The 14,240-nt window shown below is 41.2% G+C and overlaps 1 protein-coding gene across 1 annotated transcript; it reads right to left on the bottom strand.

The window, feature by feature from the left end:
* Window positions 1-784: 784 nt before the first annotated feature.
* LOC127571838 (alpha-1,4-N-acetylglucosaminyltransferase-like) lies at window positions 785-7,533 on the bottom strand. Its single transcript, XM_052018585.1, is given in 3 exon segments — window positions 785-858; window positions 861-1,350; window positions 7,312-7,533. Coding segments are annotated over 3 exon segments (786 nt in total).
* Between the last annotated feature and the right edge of the window lie 6,707 nt (window positions 7,534-14,240).

Here is a 14,240-nt window from a genome sequence, read left to right as displayed (position 1 = left end):
AGCGACTGATGGACAATCATATCTCAAGCTTGGCAATAGCTTGAAGTGAGCTGTAAGCCAGTGAGTTCTCTGACTCTGTGCTCCTCGTCCTTTTCAATCATTTCCCCACATCCCAAAGTTAAAGGTCATCTCTGTTTTATCAGTCTGTTCCTCAGCATTGATATATTTCTTTGACTACAAACAATTTCATTTCTCATGTCATCTCTTTTTTGCACGTGTTCTGTCTTGAATTATGTCATATTGGTCATGGGAATCTTCCTATGTGATTGGTCGTCCTTTACTGTGTCAGCACAAGTGCACAATGATCATGCTTCCAAATACAACAACAATTAACATTTTGACAAAACTAAATGCAGCAAAACAGGATCCCTGATTATCTTTTTCCCTGATCCCTGATTCCCTTGGTCAAGATATTTTCAGCTGAAAGGCCTGTCGAATGCTGGTGCTTTCCTGTTCTACGGTGAGTTGACTGTGGAACAACAACTGCATGTTCACTGCCAACTGCCCTCACTACTAAGATACATCACACAAACCTGAGGGCAGAAATTGGTGTTTGATTCCAGTTGAAATTACACAAGTGAATTGGAGTGTATCCAGATGAGAAAAACAGTTGTTAGAATACTAGGTCTAAAAGTGAATGCATCATGATTTGCAATTGTGCTCAAAGGAGTTTTATTTATTTTTAGACTGTAATTTTGGAAAACCTGTCAATTTAATTTTGTCACTCATTGTACATTTCAGATCCTAAATCAGTCTGTAGTATTGTAGGATTGAATTAAATTTTTTAATTATTTGGACAATGGAACTGGAAAAAATATTCAATTAATGATCCACTCCCAGCAACAACTTTTTTTTCTTGCCAGAATTCATGTAATTCCAGACATGAGCTCCATATGTAGCTGAGATGGTACTCTCTATATCCACCTTTTTCCAGTGAGCATAATACCTTTCCCAAGCCGGATATGGGACTGGGTAGAACCGTTTTGTGATCTATAAAGGGATGCCATTGCATTCCTTGCCAATGAAGGCCCCTGGGGTATCAATGTTGCACCATTTCTTCAGCACATGGGTAATCAGTCAAGGACCTTGTTGACCCCAAAGATCTCCAGTGTAATGGGCCACAAAATCTTCCATGCAATTCCACAGAAAAGGATGGTGCTTATGATGAAAACCCATTGCCCCATTGCTGACAGTTCCAGTGATCTCTGGACATGTAAAGTTATCAAATGGCGTAGACCTCAATGATATTATGTCAGTATCCAGGTAGATACCCCCATATTTCCAGAGCAATGCTAACTTGCAGCCGTCGGCAAGTACGTGGATCCAGTACCTCTCCTTTTCCGGATTTACCTGTGGTATAATGAAGAAAGAAAAGTTTAATTCTTTATCTTAATTTCTACTCTTTCTAAACATTTCTTCTCCAGTCTTTGTGTCTCTTCCCAAAGCTAAAGACCATTTGGCCAGAGGGCCCAGCTTGCAGTTAGTGCAGTCAGCACACAAAGACACTATAACCAGTACTCTAAAGGAGCCCGTGAAATGTTCACTCAACACAATCCCACACTGCAGAAAGGAAATGTTCCTTCCAAAGAACCATGTCATAACCCATCACACTTGTCCTTCAATCCATGTTATTCTTGCAGCTCTACTCCTTGGGAACATAGAACACTACAGCTCAGTACAGGCTCTTTGGCCCACAATGTTGTGACGACATTTTATCCTGCTCTAAGATCTATCTAACCCTTCCCTCCCACATTGTCCCCTATTTTTCCAGCATTCCTGTGTCTATCTAAGAGTCTCTTAAATGTCCTCAGTGTATCTGCCCCGACAAACTCTGCTGGCGGTGCGTTCAACACATTCAACACTCTCTGTGTAAAAAATTTACCCCTGACATCCCCCTTATACCTTAGTCCAATCACCTTAAAATTATGCCCTCTCGTTAATGTCGCCCTGGGAAAAAAATCTCTGACTGTCCAGTCGATAAGCCACTCTAAACTCTCTTCCTCTTTGTTCACTGGATAGAGAGTAATAGTACTGTACAGATAGAAACAAGCCCTTCAGCCCATCCTGTCCATCCCTACATAGCACGCATCGATACTAATCCCATTTGGAGACAATCTGAGAGTCATAGAAAAATACATCACAGCAAGAAGACCTTCACCCAAGTTGTCCATGCCAACCAAAGTACCTACTTGGCAGATTCCCATTTGCCTGCAATTGGCACACATCCCTCTAAACCTTCCCTATGCATGTTACCTGCATTAGCTCCATTGCCTTCCAAACATTGGCAATTCAAGTGCTTGTCTGGATGCCTTTTAAATATTGTGAGAGTTCCTGGCTCCAAGACCTTCTCATTCCAGATTGCAACCACTCTCCAACCTTGAACCTATGCCCTCCTGTCTCAGGGACCCCCACCATGGGAAAGAGAGTTTTATTATCTCCCCAATCTATCTCCCTGATAATGTTGTATAACTCCATTGGTTCACCCATCCTCCACTTCAGGGTGACCAAACAGCCTATCCAATCTCTCCTTGAACTGAAATGTTCCAATCCAGCCTGGTGAATCTCCCCTGCACCCTCTCCAGCACAATCACATCCTTCCTGTAGTGTGGTGACCAGAGCTGTACACAGTACTCCAGGTGTGGCGTCATCCAAATTATGTAAACTTTTTGGGATTTTTGGATTTGTACCCCAAGGTCCCTTTGTTCATCAACGCTCCCTGGCATCCTATTATTAACTGTATTTGTCCTACCCTTGTTTGCCCTCCCAAAATGCATCACCTCACATTTGTCAGGATTAAGTTCCGTTGGCAATAGCTCCGCCCAACTTTCTAGCTGATCCGTACCACGCTGTAGCTTTACACAACCCTGCTCACTATCTACAATACCATTTTCATATCATCAGCAAACTTACTAATCATACCTTCTAAATTCACATCCAAGTCATTAATGTATGTCACAAACATCAAAGGTCCCAGCACTGATTCTTCTCACAGACTATCAATCAGAAAAGCAATCTTCCACCACCAACCTCTGTCTACCATTACAAAGCCAAATTTAAATCTATTTTGCCAGCTTGCCTGCATCCCATGAGCTTGAACCTCTTGGATCAGCCTGCCATGTAGGACCTTGTCAAATGTCTTACTAAAGTCCATGTGGACACAATCTACTGCACTGGCCTTGTCAATATGTTTATCTTTAATAAAATCCTGATAAAATTAATGAGATAGGATTTCCCATCTACAAAGCCTTGTTGACGATCCCAATCAATCCCAATCTCTCCATGTGTAGATATATCATGATCCTCTGAAATTTATTTACAATAGCTGGCCTCTCACTGATGTAAGATTCACTGCCCTTCTTGAACAAAGGAACATTTGTTATCCTCCAGTTATCTCTCATCTCAGCTATGACTAACAAAGATGCAAAAATCTCTATCAGGGCCCCAACATGTGGTGCATAGTCAACAACTCAGTTATGCAATGTAAGAGGAGACAGAAAGCTCTGATAAGCAATGATTTCCCCTCCACCTCCAAACAGGACATTTCTCTCATTGACTGGGTGACTCCACAGCATCCCTCCACCTCTTTCAGCATCCAACAGTGACAACAATGTTCACGGCATCTTCACTCAGTCCACTGCTACTGGGCTCAGAGACACAGATGCTCAAAATGAATCCCTCATCCTCAGAGAGCAGCACCCTCACTTCACTACAGCCCCACTCTCCAAATGAGATGGTTCCAACACACACTTGATGGCAGAAAAATCCACAAAGACAAAATATTTCTTAAGTGCTGGAACTTTTGAAAAACATTGGGATGGATAACTCACCAGGGCTGGATGGGATATATCCAAGGTTATGACAGGAAGCGAGGAAAGAATTTGTTGCGCGCTTGGCAATGATCTTTGCATCCTCACTGGCCACAGGAGTAGTGCCAGATGATTGGAGAGTGGCAAATGTTGTTCCTTTGTTCAAGAAAGGGTGTAGTGATAACCCTGGGAATTACAGGGCAGTGAGTCTTACTTCAGTGCTGGGTAAATTACTGGAAAAGATTCTTAGAGACAGGATTTATGGGCATTTGGAGAAGCAAAGGCTGATTTGGGGCAGTCAGCATGGTTTTGTGAGGGGCAGGTCGTGCCTCACGAGCCTGATTGAATTCTTTGAGGATGTGACAAAGCACATTGATGAAGGTACAGCAGTGGATGTAGTGTACATGGATTTTAGTAAGGCGTTTGATAAGGTTCCTCATGGAAAGCTCATTTAGGAAGTCAGGAGGCATGGGATCCAGGGAAACTTGGCTGTGTGGATTCAGAATTGGCTCGGCCATAGAAGACCCTCTGTGGTTGTAGATGGAGCGTATTCTGCCTGGAGGTCGGTGACCAGTGGTGTTCGGCAGGGATCTGTTGTGGGACCCCTGTTCTTTGTGATTTTTATAAATGACCTGGATGAGGATGTGGATGGGTGGGGTAGTAAGTTTGCAGATGACACAAAGGTTGGTGGTGTTGTGGATAGTGAAGAAGGTTGCTGTAGGTTACAAGAGGACATTGATAGGATGCAGAGCTGGGCTGAGAAGTGGCAGATGGAGTTCAGCCTGGAAAAGTGTGAAGTGATACACTTTGGAAGATCGAATTTGAAGGCAGAATACAAGGTTAAAGGCAAGTCTCTTAGCAGTGTGGAGGACCAGAGGAATCTTGGGGTCCAGGTCCATAGATCCCTCAAGGTTGCCACGCAGGTTGATCAGGTTATTAAGAAGGCGTATGGTGTGTTGTCCTTCATTAGTTGAGGTATTGAGTTAGGCAGGCACATGATACATAGACACTGTCATTCTTTGATAGGCACATGAATGATAGAAAAATGGAGGGCTATGTGGGAGGAAATGGCTAGATGGATCTTAGAGCAGGATAAAATGCCGGTACAACATTGTGGACCAAGGGACTGTACTTCGCTATAATGTTCTATGTTCTATGTAAGTGGTGAGAGGCTAAGAGGAGGTAATCTGTGCAACCCTGGTGTCATTTTAGATGAATTCATTGTCTTCCAGCAATTAAGAAGAAAAATGATCGTTATTGCAAGAAGATTTGAATACAAGAGTAGAATTGTCTAGGATAGGGCTTTAAACAAAACAGCAAGGGCTGGGTTCAACAAATTGGAAGAGCATGGATAAAGTAAAAGGGAAGGAGTGTGCAGGGGAGGTTGCTGAAGGTTCCTTGTCCTCATCTTCCACCTCTTCAGCCTCCACATTCAATGGATCATCCTCCTTAATTTCAGACACATCCAGCGAGATGCCACCACCAGACATCTCTTTCTCTTCCTCACTGTATTCTAAACGGACTGTTGTCTCTGCAATATTCTGGCACAGTCTCTTTTATCACTAGTACTCATTTCCCATCTCAAAGAACTTTTGTACGTAACCCATGCCCTTATAGAATTTCCTTTCCTATCCTCCAGGGACCTAATCATTCCTTCCAGGAGAAACAACAAATTACTTGGATTTCTGTCAATTTAGAACATTGCATTCAGGATGCACCTTCTGTTCTCTACACTGGAGAATCCAAAGCCAGGTTAGATAGAATATCCCTGCTCAGTCTGCAATTCAGACCCAGAGTTTCCAGTTTAATTTCCTATCTGTACAGCACTGCCTTCTGTTAAAATACTCAATGCTCCTCCATCCAATGTGTCTATCAACATGTCTGCGCTGCCTCCAACATCTGGCCTGTAGTTCCAGCTGGTGCCCCACAACCAACTTGACCACCAACTGGTAGCACACCTCTGCAAGTCTTTCCTTTTCTGTAGTTTCCCAGATCCCCAGCAAGCATCTAAAGTTCAGTGTGCAGTGGATACAGTCAGAACTGCCAAGTGACTGAGTTACCCTATGTATAGTACAGCAAAATAATGGAGCATTGTGAATGGCCAGCAATCTTTCTGAGGCAGCAAAATGAGACCAGCTTCAGCAATCCCAGTCAGCATCACAAGGGCTGTCGTCAGTCTGTGTGCACACTTCACGTCTAAGTCTGGTGTGCATGGTATGTATTGTAACCAGCAGTGCTAATTCAAATGACATGAGCTGTGAATTTTTTGTAGCATTACTGTACTCTCACCACTGGGGCACAAAACCACTGAAATTCAAAGACACAGAACTGAATACGCAAGTCTACATCCAATATCTCAGCAGTCATAACATTGTAGGATTGTTATGGCAGAGAAGGAGACTATTCAGCCCATTGTGCCCAGCCCAGTAATCATCTCTGTGAATCTCCTCTGTACCATCTTCAGCACAATCACATCTTTTCTGTAGTGTGGTGACGAGAATTGCATACAGTACTCCAGACACGTGCTCCATAGGTCACTAAGAAGGTCTGCTCTCTATCCATGCTGCATTACTTTATCACCAGCTTATCTATCCATTCTGCAACTTCTAGGATCTGTGGACTGTAGCCCCAGGTCCCTCTGTTTATCAACACTCCCTAGGGCCCTACCATTAACTGTATATGTCCTACCTTTGTTTACCCTCCCAGAAATGCATCACCTCACACTTGTCAGGATTGAACTCCATTTGCAATCGTTCTGCCCAACCTTCCAGCTCCGTCCCATGGTTCCCATCTACCCACCATCCCTCCCTTATTTGGTTCCACACTTTGCCTTCCTGTCTCATCTATCTCTATTACCATCCTCTGCCTTCTATTACCACCAGTACTTATTTTCCTTCTCACAGCACCTTTGCATGTATATAAAGGAGAAACTTGCTTGCTGCACTTTGGTCATACGAGAGGGGAAGTCATTGCTTATACAACTCCCTGGTCTATTCTCCAAGTACCCAATTACTCTTTTCAGTTGAAAGAGCAAATTACTTGTATTTCTGCCAATTTTAGTGCAATCCATTCACAATCCAAAGCCAGGTTAGATGACTGTTACACAAAGCATCTCTGCTCAGTCTGCAATTGAGCCACAGAGTTTTGAGTTTAATTTTTAAGTTACTTTAATTTTTGTCCCCTTGCTCTGTGCAGTACAATAATCAACGCTCTTCCTTCCTTGGTGTCCATGAGCATGTCTGCCCTGCCTCCAATACTCAGCTTGCAGTAAACTGCCCTCAGAAATTTCACACAGGTTTAAGAAAAGTAAGCAAAATGGTGAACAATATTTATCTGTGTGGCTGAGACTTTCACTGCACTCAGTACTTCTGATCAGGTAATGTAGAAAATATTCCATTTCCCATCATTTCCACAGACACACAACATTCATGATGCCATTTATAAAAAGTTAATTTGAGCCAAACACTAAATTTACTAAATGAAATCATTTCTTGTTACTGGTTACCTTTTGATACCAGCCTTTCAATGGAGTGTCTTCAAACAGTTCAGTGGAATTTAAGGGTAGAATGACAATATTCTTCATTGAGGAGAGCAAAGGGATGCCTCTGTACTCAGGCTGTGGATACTGGCTCAAGTTGCCACTGAATCCCTTCAAGAAGTAGTAGTCGGGTTTGTCTGGGTTTAGACGAGCATCAGACTCCACTGAGCATACCATCAACGGCGTCATGAAGTTACATGAGATTTTTCCTAATTTACTGTTGTTCAACATGTAATGTTGTTGTTTCATTGTTACTGATCATGTTGATTTCTTTAGTACTTTTTATGATAAACATGGTTGGAGAAACAAAAGTAAAGCTATGTCTGTTCTGTATTCACTCTCTAGTTGAAGGTATCAAAAGGACTCAAGGTTACGACAAATAAAACGCATTTTCCCAAAATAATATGATACCACAATATAATTACAAAGGAAAGATGTTAAAAATCATTGCCACTCAACTGTAGGAATGTGGCTGAGTCTGTGACGCTGTTCTGTGAGTCTGTTCTGTGAGTCTGGTCGGATGTTCTAGATGAGAGTTACTTAATTTCATGAACTTTGAATTAATTTGCAAAGTTCCTGAGTGTGATACTTCCAGGAAGCATGAAGTAAAAATGAGCAGTCACGTAAAGTGACAATCAGAAGAAAGTAACAAATAACAAAAAACCATTGGAAATAAACAGCAGGTCTGGAAGCAACATTTCCAGTCAATAACATTCCATGAGAATTGGTGATGTGAAAAGAGAAAATGCTGATGAAGGATCATTGACTTCAAACACTAACTCTGTTTCTCTCTCCACGGTAGTTGCCTGACTTGCTGAGGATTTCCAGCATTTTCAGTTTTAAATTTGGATTTCTGGCAGTTCCTCTTGTGAATACACCTGATATTGGACCTTGGTCCTTGACAGCGGTTATGACCCTCCCTTATGGTAAACATTCCACAGTTTCCATTCATATACAAACCAAATTAAATTAGACTCACTTATTAGTATCCTTTTTTACAAAACAAGGCCCTGATTTTAATTCCCACTGCCACCATTCCTTCTGCTTCTCACATCCTCCCAGCCCACCTTTTCCCTCTGTTTTTGTGCTGCAAAAGAGAACCATTCCTAAATTATACTTCACACTGAATACAGGTCCCAAATGCAACCACAATAACTTCTCCAAAAGGATTTGCCTCTGTTTTTGTGCTGCAAAAGAGAACCATTCCTGAAGTATTCTTCACACTGAATACAGGTCCCAAATGCAACCACAATAATTTCTCCAAAAGGATTTGCTCCTTTTAAAGGGAGATGAGTTGAGGAAAAATACCAAATGTATGAATCTATTCTCAGCTGTTTAAACCCTCGGGAAGGAGGTACAGAGGCCTGAACTCCCACACCACCAGGTTCAAGAACAACTACTTATCTTCAACTATTCGGTTCTTGAATCAACCGGGAAAACCTTAGTCACCTCTACAGTTTAGCAACTGTAGAGGTGACTAAAATGGACTTTTTTTTGTTCTAATTGCATCTTTCTTCTTGTAAAATTATGTATAATTTCTGTTTTTGTTTTTCTTGTGAATGCTGCTTATGTGATGCTATGTGCCTGTGATGTTGCTCCAAGTAAGTTTTTCATTCCACCTGTGCATACATGTATTTGTGCATATGACAATAAACTCAACTTTGACCTTGAATAATTCTGGTGAAGGCCAATATGTAATTCTTTTGTTGTGATTCCCAAAATTGAACATTTGCTCCAGATAGGGTCTGACTTTGGCTCTGTACAACTGAAGCATAAATTTATTTGATTATCAGATTTGGGGGTGGGGGGGGGTTGGTTGAGAGGGGGAATAGATCCCAGTCTCATGCATTGACCTATCAATGGATTGGAAACTCATGTTCTTGACTTTCAGGAGCATTGAGACGGGTAGATTTTCATTATAGGATTCTCAAAGCATATCTGATTTGTGGAAGATTTTCTTTTGAAAGTTTAGCCCATTAGTTGATGGAACAGAACCACAAAAAAAGTACATGATCAAAGAGGTGATCTTCTCCTTGTCCACCTTTGTAATTTGTAAACTCAGTGGGAAAGTAAATAAAATGGACTATGAAATGGATTACCCATGAGATATTTTCTGAAAGACTGTGACAGCACTTAAGTGGCATCCATTAACAGTGGAAGCTGAGCCCATGGAGCTGGGTGTGGTTGCCATAACCTCTTCAGTGCAGCTGGAAGCTTTGAGTGTTTCAAGTGAGGTTTGGTAGATAGCAAGTTGAAACAAAACAAAACACGTCAGATGGATGATTAATCCTGTTTACGCCAGGTGAAGCTTTCCATCCTAAATCTTTTCTTATGATTGAAGTGTTTTGTTTTATTTCAACTTAGTGAAGCAAGGCAGTAGATTTTCTGATCAGCTACTCCTCATTGTTAGGTGTTATTTGTAACTCATTAGTAAAAGGGGTTGGTCTCTCAAGAAATTTCTTCTCCACAAAAAAGTGCAGTTGTTGATGTAACAGAAATGAAAGAGGCATAGCTTTTAATATTCCTATATTGACCAAGTCCTTGTACTGTACCATCATTTGGATGGCTATTTAATTTCCTGGAACAGCCAGCCGAATATCAAATTCCTTTGTCGTTCTATGGAAGGTAACAAGGAATATGAGTATATGGAACTGGATTTCCTCCACTGGCACAGGAAATGCCAGCCAGTTCTAAATTTTTTATCTATGTCGGAGACACAAGTTGCAATCCTTTGAGCTGTTGGTCTGGGGTAGACGTTCCAGGATAAAGATGCTGTTCACAGAAAGAAAGAATATGCCTGAGTCAGGATGATGCAATAATATTCCCATCCTTTCCTTTGTGACAACTGAGGCTAATATGTGCATCTGTTGAATTAATCTTGAAATATTACTGCATCAGATTCTGTAGATCATGCACAAAACTAACTCCAACATCCTGATAGTAGATGACCTGAATTGTTATCTTTGGATGTGTCACCAATAAGTGAATTGCTTTGTCCTGATTACAATCAATCATTTTGAGTTGCAGCAGCACCCACTTGGGAATCATATTCATATCCATCATGATGATATCATGATATCCATCCATTCATATCCATCTATGAGGGAATCATAGTCATATCCATCATATTCCTGTCTTAAGCTTAGTAAACAAAGGAAGCCTTAAGGGATCAATCAGTTATTAGCCTCTGCCCTACTGTTGTAGCCACACTGCAGTCACAGCTGGTCCCATTGGGTAGGTAAATCCATGCATTCAACATCACAACCTACCATTATCCCTCTCACCACCCCAATTCTCCAATACCAAGGTAGTTCTAGCAGAAGATTCTGAAATGGTTGTTTACATGTCCAATTGAAAAACTTATAAGTTCTCTGGAAAAAGATACAGCTCTTTTGCTCTGTATGGATCAGTATTACCTGAAAATACCACAGCTTCTGTGTGTGCAAGAAACACTAGTATCAAATGGAACAACCCTACTCAATAAGCAGCATTTTGTTTCAGTCTCTCCTTTAGATTCCTCATCGAGATGGTGCACTGCTGCCTCCAGTCGTCACAGATAAAAATATTTAGCGCTTAAATTACTGACTCAAATGAAGGAAACAAGTTTTTTTTAAAAAAATGACAAGGTAGAAATTCATCTTTGGTTACTAAATAGATTTTATGGTGTTAGCCACCCATTGTACTCTACTCCCAGAATTAATGTTGCTGAAGTATTGGCCACAGACTGTATTCCCCTGGCAAAGTTCTTTTCTATTAACTACAATGAATGACTGACATCATAGCAGTTTTTGCCTCTGTTGACTAAAAATGATTTTCTACCCCAGTTTCTGTAATTTTAGAGTGAAGAGATGAACTAAACATGTTTTTCACATAGTTAAGTCACTTTGTAAGTGATGTGAACTGTGGCAACAAGGGAGTTAACAGGTAGCTGAAGAAATATGCACCACTAAATCCTTGTGTACTGATGTAATGCTCACCGGCCTATGATATCCTGATTCATCCCTATTGCCCTTCTTAAACAAAGGCATTACATCAGAGGTACTCATTTAGTACCTCACCCACTTCCTCAAGCTCCAGGCATAAGTTCCCTCCTTTGTTCTTGAATGGCCCTGCCCTCTCTCAAGTTACCCTCTTGTTTTTAATGTATATGTAAAATGCCTTGGGATTTGGTACAGAGATCAGTAGATGCTTGGATATAAAGGGAATCAAGGGATATCTGATCGTGCAGGAAAGTTGCACTGAGGCAGAAGATCAGTCATGATCTTGATGAATGGCAGAACAGGCTAGAAGGGCTGAATGGCCTACTCCTCCTAGTACATGATACAGACTCGTGAATTTGCTGGAAAATAAGGCCAAGCACCTTTGTAGAACTGGAGTGGTGTTGTATATAGTTCCCACTAACCTTCCATGTCTGGTGGTGTCTGCCTTGTCAATTAAAGGAAAGCATTCTACATCCCTTCTTAATTACCTTATTGATCTGTTCTGTACTGTTTAAAGATCTGTGGACATATTATATATTCCAAGGTCCCTCTATTCCTCCATTCCTCTCAGAATGTTTTCATTTATTGTCTGTTCCCTTCCTTGTTGGACCTCCTCCAATGCATTACCTCACACGTGTCTGGATTAATTCCATTTGTCACTTTTCTGCTCAGGTGATCTCCCCATCCATATATCTACCTGCTCTCTGATATCATCATTCCCTCTCCAACTGCACTCTTTTAATAAGAACAGTGACCACCCCAAAGCTTGCTATCCACAGAACTCTCTTCTCTACAGATGGATCACAATGATAACAGCTATTGCTGAAACTCCGAAATCCAGAGATCTTCCAGCTGGTGATACCTCCTGTGTTCTCCCAGGACACAGGAAACATCCCAGAATTCCCATCTGTCATAGGATAGTCTGTGGTGTGAGGTTGCTGCCCGTGCCTCTGTTTATCAGATAAACTCATCTGGCAGAAATGAACCTTCACAAATGCTCTCAACAACAACCTAAAACCAATGGCTTCCCTTGGAATGACGTCAATCAGATCTTCAACTCATTTTGTGGTCTGGCTCTGTATCCACTCTCAGCTCTCACATTCTCGGCTCTCTCCAGTCTGACTGATCCTTAATGTTTAAAATGCTAGCACTGCACCTCTTCACTGCAGCAAACTAACTGCGTAAATAACGCTGATGGGCAACTTGCCTACTACTGACAAAGAGTGTGAAAGAAACTACAAATTATGAAAGTTAATGAAATAGGACATCGGCAAAAGTAACTACACTGGGAAAACTTCCAAAGATCTGATTAATATACAGCTAACGATATGTATCAAGCAACAGTAGGCTATCTGTCCAAACGACTGAGTAAGTATCATTAAGAATGCAGTCTCAAAGTCAAAAATTATGTGGCAAAATATAATTGAAATGGCTTATTCATTCCCTCTCTCTCTCTCTCTCTCTCTCTTCTTTTTGTATCTTTATCTCTTTCTCTCGATCTTTCTTCCTTTCTCCCTTTCTTTGTCCCCTCTAGTGGCTGACACCCACGACTGCTCATCCCTCCTCCCTTCTCCCACTCTTTGCCCTTTGATGGTTAATGTATCCATGAGGAACATCAGAAGCATTCAGAACCACATTATAAAATCATCAGCTGCTTTCCTGCAGGCTCCCAGCCGATGGTCTCAGTGAAGACCATCCCTTCTGCTCTGTCTGCCTCAGCTGCCTGCAGTTTGAAACTTTGGAACAGCCTCAACATTGAACCACTTGCTTCTCTTTCATCAACCTCACCTGTTAATCTACATTAAATGGCACAAACTGAGCATGATTTCACTGGCATCAGCAGGAAATATTTTGCATTGGAAGATAGTGAAAGAACAAGTTTGAACAAGAGCTTCAAGTATGGAGAACACTATGCTGAACCTTTGGTGTTATTGCAAATCATTCTTAATAATGAACTGTCCTAATGGGATGGGACATGGAAAAATCATTTGACATATGACAGGAAAATCATAGTTGATTCCAAATGCAAAAAGTGCTATCACCCACCTGTTGAAATCTGTCTGTTATTCCGATTTTAAGTTCCCACTCCTGCCTGCTGCAAAGTCACACAGTGCCACAGATTAATTCAGTAAAAACGTGTTTATTTGCAGTGTACCGCCAGGGAGAAGTCTCGTCAACACTCGTTGAGAGTCGTTATTCGAGGTCTCCGCAATACAAAGGAGCAGACAGTAACTTATACAGACATTGTCACGCACACTCAATGAATGTGGCTCCGGGAGTTTTGACCAGGCTCCTGAGATTCAAAGACAGACATTGCACTTACTGTTCAGTATAATTGATTTACAATCAAGAGATTCAAAGACAGGTATCACATTCATTGTTTAGGACAAACCTCCCACTTACTGTTTAATACAACCATCACCCTTATTGTTTAGTATAATTGGCCTGCAATAAAGTTCCGGACACAGTAGTTACCACCTGGTAGAAGAATAAATGGTGTCTTTTGACTCTACTGAGGCTGCTGCATTTTGACTTTGTATAAGAGAACTTTGTTTGCAGTCAACAGTAAATTTTGGCTTGGAGCTAGAAGGTCTGCAGAAGACTGCTGAAATCAGACTTTGAAATAAAACAGGGTGCGAGGTCAGCCTTGAGAAGTCAGCCTTGAAAGGTCAGCCTCTCTCAAACTATATCATGTTTAAACTTGGAAAAAATTAGGAGTGGTACTGTTGATCCTTTGCTTAAATTTGAAGATATTTGGAGTCCATTTATTCAATATTTTCACATGATGTAGATCCCCTTTCAATAACTTTCCAACTTGGAGGAACGGACTTGACGACATAATATTGCTCTGTTTCTACTGAGAAATTTTAGCCCAGTTTTTTTTCTCTTTTTTTTGTTGTTTGTTTTCTTTTTAAA

The sequence above is a fragment of the Pristis pectinata genome, chromosome 6 (genome assembly GCF_009764475.1).
Source record: "Pristis pectinata isolate sPriPec2 chromosome 6, sPriPec2.1.pri, whole genome shotgun sequence".
In the NCBI taxonomy this organism is placed as follows: domain Eukaryota; kingdom Metazoa; phylum Chordata; class Chondrichthyes; order Rhinopristiformes; family Pristidae; genus Pristis; species Pristis pectinata.
This window is presented reverse-complemented; position numbering and strand designations above follow the sequence as displayed.